General features: G+C 39.2%; 1 protein-coding gene across 1 annotated transcript; it reads right to left on the bottom strand.

Annotated features, from left to right (window-relative positions):
- Positions 1 to 4,541: 4,541 nt before the first annotated feature.
- Positions 4,542 to 5,667, bottom strand: LOC146487215 (melanocortin receptor 4-like). Its single transcript, XM_085084791.1, has one exon. The coding sequence runs from the start codon at positions 5,532 to 5,534 to the stop codon at positions 4,542 to 4,544; it is 993 nt and encodes a 330-aa protein (XP_084940917.1). The 5' UTR covers positions 5,535 to 5,667.
- Between the last annotated feature and the right edge of the window lie 352 nt (positions 5,668 to 6,019).

Genomic DNA, 6,019 nt, shown 5'->3' on the forward strand with positions numbered 1-6,019 from the left:
TATTTATACACGATAAAAATGTCAAAGTTAACAAGCTTGTGGGGTCGTGTACTATTAACAAAACTACAATTATTAGATAAAAATAATTCTTACAAAATAAAATTTTGATAAAAGCGAATGAAGTTAACAGTTAAAAATAAATAAAATTCTCCGATCTTTTGTTGATTGTTTGCGGGGCTAAAACATTGAAATCAAATTCCTTAAAAGTGTGACAATCAACAACATTTTTCAAAAAGAATTCCAGGTCTGTGCACTCAAGTATCGATCTATCAGATCGCCCTATAGCGTTCCAGAGGACAGCCCCTCTATAGGAAATGGAGTTTTGAACGTATTTGGAGGTAAAACTCGGTGCTATCAGCCCTTGCTTCAGTCGCGAAGAAGGTCTTTCGCTGTGAACAATCAACTCTTCAGCTAAAGTGCTAGGGAACATGCCATGATAACCCTTAAAAAAAAGTTTAATTAAAGAACTTTTATACATATATGTTAAAGTGCTCCACTTAACGGTCGCTAAAACGTCAACTGTTGGCATGTCCGGTGGAAAGCCAAATATGATCCTTGCAGCACGGCAATGTTGTCTTTCCACGCAGCGTTTTAAATAATTCTGCCTGATTAACCCCGGCCCAGACGGGCATCGCGTACGTAATGGATGGCTGGATAACCTTCACGTAAAAAGACTCGCACACATGACTGGGTAGAAACTTGGATTTCTTCAGGAGGCTCAACTTGTTTGCAAAGTTGTTAATGACTTCTTTCAGATGAGGTATTTGATCCAAGGTAACACCCAGAAGCCTGGCCGCCGTAGCCTTGTATTCCATAATGGACTTGCCGATATAAATGCCAGGCAGCGGAACAATAGGCCGAGCTTTGGAGAGTAGGAGAGTAGTTGGAGAGTAGTTGGAGAGTAGTTGCCAGGATGTGGAGTGAGGCGGTTGTTAACACACTAAGTGTAAAATTCATCCAGGGCACAATATACCAGAGTATATTGTACATTAGTCTCATTCAGAAGTCAGATTTATGTATACTATGCACGAAACGTTATCAAAGTTTGACTCCGGGGCTCATTTTATTCAACACTGGAGAATAAAGCGAGAGCTTGGATGAAGTGAAGAATACTTGTGAGGGTCGACTAGGATCAGAGTATCTTTCTAAAACGCAATGGACAGAAACTGTTTACTGACACTGCGCATTCAAGGCTTGTGAAATGATGGTGTGTGTCACCAGTTTAATCTGCTTAACAGGAAAGCAGTATTTCAACACTTTCGTTGTTACCATATGGTCCTGGTATCATTGAATATCTAAGTTTGTAGTCCCAGGCCCAAAGTACGTGTTTGCACCGGCAGCTCCACATATTAAATGTGAATGTCACAAATCAAGTTCATACATTTGATATATTCACTTTCATTTCATCACCTCTACGGGTACCAGTTGGCTTGATAGCTTAATAGGCCATTTCCGAATTTCTTTGGACCTCATTATGAAAGCGAGGCTAAGTGCAAAGTTTTTATTATGAAAAATAGTTTTCATTCATATTCAAACAAAACTAAATTTCATATGAAAAGTTTTGCATTTAGCCTCGCTTTTATAATGAGGTTCACACAACTCCGAAATGGCCTATTGGTAGAGCACTGCAACGGTATCGCAGAGGTCATAGGTTTGAATCCCGTTCAAGCCTGAATTTTTTTTTCAGGCTTTCTTTTCGCAGCTGTTATGTTGCGTACATAACTGTGATGATCATTCGCTTATTCATAGCTCCACATATTATTGCTGCTTTTTGTAAGAAACAAAATCGATATTGTTACACGTAAATGACGTCCAACAACTTCTGTGTATTTAATTATTCCTTGAAGTCACATAAAAATCACTTCATTATTGGAAACTAGTGTCATTTCAAAAAATCAGATAAACCTATTTCAGAAAATTAAATCTCTAACATAAGAATAAGGAGGAAAATCCCGCTCCAAATTTCTAAATTTCAATCCTTTGTCTAATGTTGAAAATACTCACAAATTTCCAATGTTAACTGTATGTTGGAGTTCCATTATCAACTCTGTACACGTAAAATAAAGTACTACATCCCTCAGTTTATCCCAAAAGATTTCTGCAGACACTTTCCCGTCGCTAGTAATTACAGACGCGAATATTGTGGACCGAACTTGCATTATATTACGAACTCACAATATGACTAGCTCCAGTTGGGTTGATAGCTCAGTTGGTAGGGCACTGCACCGGCATCGCAGAGGTCATGGGTTCGAATCCCGTTCAAGCCTGAATTTATTTCAGGCTTTCTTTTCGAAACTCCTTAAGGTTGGGTAGTAACTGCGAGGATCTTTCTTCTACTTGACCTTTCATCCGCAGTTCAAAATATATGTTTCATATATTTACATTAAAGTATACTAATATGACCGCAACGTGATTTTTTTCTTTTGTTGCTTGTGACCCACGACTTGGTCCCGTTGTGTTTCCACAGCAACTTGCATTGGCAAAAGCAGGGGGAGGGTCTGAGGGGTCCTGTCCCCTCCCTGCTTTGTGGAGGGAAGAAAACTGAAATATCGCAGCAAGGACAAGAACAAACGAAAACGACCCAGATGAGTTTAACCTATGTCGTCAACTCCGGGAACAAACCAGAAACACACGGGGTGGGGTACCACTAGGTCATTCCTGCTCCCCTCACACTGTAGGCCTACTTTGCAAATTTCAGTTAAGCCGAACTGCACCAAAGTTGCTTGATTGTCTTCTTAACAGCTTGCCTTACTTCTCTCATTTTCCAACAGTAAAGAAGCGGGTTTAATGACGAGTTTAAGAAAACAAAAGTCATGGAAATTTTGTTGACCAAAGAAAGCAATGGAGATGTTCTACCGCTTTTGGTCGCTAAAAATGTAATCAGACTCTTTGGTAGGTAACAAACAACTAACGTCCACTGCAGCCACAGTGCACAGGAAACTGCCTTTCTGTATCGCGCTATGTTGAGCTGACTTGACTGGCTTGACAATTCCAACCCTTGAACTTCGTTTTGGCGTTGACGGAGTTTCAGAAAAATTTTTGTGTAAGAAACGCTTGAGGTTGTTAAACATACCGTGGTCAATATCTGAATGTACTTAACAGTGATTTCATTACTTTTCACGTACATCGTGGAAAAGACGATAGAAATTACACAAAGCGTAGTTAAAAACATGTAAGTTCGCTTCAAAGTCACAACTTGTCTGTATTTGAGTCCCAACGACAGGGCGAGAAGCCGATCCACTTTCATTGCGATAATTATGGCAAAGATAAAAGAACAAAAAAACAACAAAAAAATGAGTATTGTTTGTTTAACTGGGATATTCGTCGTTTTTGGAAAATGCTTTAGATGGAAAAGTTGAGTTACTGAAATCCATTATAAGGCAAATTGTTCAAAATAATCTCTTTCGATTAAATACTTCAATAAAGAGTATGAACATTTTTTTTAGCTGAAGTCTTTGATTAGAATGCCTCAGTTGCAACACTCTTCTTGACCACTTTCCAACCGAATTTGTATAAATGGCAAGTTCCCGGCCACATTCATTAGATATATTTACAAGTACAATCAGCTTTGACATCGCTGGATGTTTTTACGGAAGATGCATGGAAAGTTTATTTGCGGACGTAAAACGTAAAGTCATGACAAAAAGAAGTGCTTTTCACTAATTTCACAATATTTACTTTAAATACAAGAAAGCTTTGTTTAGCTTACAAATTCGAGTCAACAAATTATTTGAAAAGGATTTCACTATAAAAATAAACGCTAAAACCGAAATACGTCTCGATCGCTCAGCAGCCATTCCCAATTTCATGGTAAAATGCAATTAATTGTGAGCAGAACACTAAATACTTACACGTGCATATATAGAAGCAATAAGAAATATGAAAACGTCATTCGCTTTTAGCGTACATATATTGGTCATCGGTAAAACAGCTTTTAAAGGAAGTAATTAGTTCCTGGTAAAATAAGCTACAAAAACAATTTTGTTGCACATATCATTTGAAACTTTTTGAGGGACCATACCCAAAAGCCCGTTCAGACATATTTTGGAGGCCTTTTTTGGTGAAATCTGAAGTGAAATCAGCGAGTGCACGCAATGCTAGAAACAGCTGGCTGGAGTTCTTAAGGCTTAAAATCTAGGTCAGTGGTAGGAAAGAGGATTTGAAAGCGGGGCCTCCAGCGTTACAGGTCCAAGTGCGTCATCTACTATGCCACACGTCAAAACATAAAGACGGTTAGAAGGGGGAGGGGATGGGTAGTTTATAAAGAAAATGTCGGGCTACGTCTGTGGGGGGTGGGTGGAGGTGGTGTTTTTCCTTTTTTTCTACACAGATAAGGTAAATCAGCCACTGGTAAGACACACATAAGCTGACGTTCCAGCGTTAGCCCTTGGTCAGGTAAGTGCACGTTAAGGTGAAAAATTTGTCATGGTCTTATTTCAGAATATTAAATCTCTAACATGTCCTCTAAGATAGGAATAAGCAGAGTCTCACTGCGCCATCCTAGCTCCCCCAAAACTGTTGGCCTTCTTTGAATCTGTCAGTTAAGCCGAACAGCACCATAGTTGCTTGATACTACTCTTTACAGCTTGCCTCACCTCTCTCATCTTCCAGCAGTAAAGAAGCGGGTTTAATGACGAGTTTAGGAAAACTAAAGTAAAAGTAAATTTGCTGACGATACCAAGAGAGGGATATGGCCGTGCACTTGCAGATGACACAATTAAGAACACACCATTTGGTAGGTAACAAAGAACTAATGTCAATTGCAGCCACAGTGAACTGGAAACTGCCTTTCTGTAGCGCGCTATGTTGAGCTGACTTGACTGGCTTGACAATTCAAACTCTTGAACTTCATTTTGGCGTTGACGGAGTTTCAGAAAAATTTTTGTGTAAGAAACACTAGAGGTTGTTAAACATACGGTGGTCAATATCTCACTGTACCTAACAGCGATTTCATTACTTTTCACGTACATCGTGGAAAAGACGATAGAAATTACACAAAGCGTAGTTAAAAACATGTAAGTTCGCCTCAAAGTCACAACTTGTCTGTATTTGAGTCCCAACGACAGGGCGAGAAGCCGGTCCACACTTATTGCGGTCATAATCAACAAAGACATTCCACACAAAATATAACCTGTTACTACAAGTGAAACAAATATGTGGCGACAGAAATTCCAACGTTCGGAGATGGTAGACATCCAGAATATGACAGCGAGGGGCTCCGAAACAAGACCAACACAGAGGTCAGATATCGCCAGAGCGCGAAGTAGGAGTTTGGACGGTGGATGAAGCGAATTCTCTTTGTGAAGGGCGACCAGGATCAGAGAATTCCCCAGGAATGCCGTAACAGACAGAAAAATGTTCACCGCAGAAACCGCCAGGCCTGTTACCCTGCTGTATTCAAAACTATTGTAACCTGCTGAGCAGAACAGCTCTTCATTTTTCATTTCTCCTTCATTTTCAGTGAAATTTGCTATCGCCATGTTAATTACTGCAATGTGAATACTGGTAGTTGTAGTCGTAGGCATGAAGCTCATTTATACATCCAGAAGTGATTCACCCAGCTAGGCGTCTAGTATCAGAACGTTCCTCAGAAATGTAGTAATGAACAGAAAAATGTCCAAAGACACTACAAGGTTTGTCAACTGTCTATTTACAACCGCCATGTTCCTGTCAAATGTCGAATATCGGTACTGAGTTGCATTCAAAGACCTTAAACCTACATATTATAATTCAGTATCCGCCCAGCGGGACGTAGATTATCGCTTTTTTATGTGACAAAATCAATACTGTTAGCGCTTTCATCCGGCTGTGTATTTTGTCTGTTTCATGAAGTCAAATAAGAACGAGAGGATTATTTGACACATTATTAAAAGAAAACAATTGCAGAAAATTTATTTTTTTTATTAAAATCCCTTCTTCTGTTTTTCAAGAAATTTCTTGCGCGATAGCCGATAATATCAATAGTCTAGCAACTTTCGTAAGCTTGTAATTGTTTTAATTGTGTAGCAACTGCTATTTA

Source organism: Pavona decussata, unplaced genomic scaffold, assembly GCF_977016875.1.
Source record: "Pavona decussata unplaced genomic scaffold, jaPavDecu1.1 SCAFFOLD_16, whole genome shotgun sequence".
Lineage (NCBI taxonomy): Eukaryota > Metazoa > Cnidaria > Anthozoa > Scleractinia > Agariciidae > Pavona > Pavona decussata.

Excerpts from the sequence above, each read along its gene's own strand:
- LOC146487215 (XM_085084791.1), bottom strand. The coding sequence starts at position 5,534 with ATGAGCTTCATGCCTACGACTACAACTACCAGTATTCACATTGCAGTA.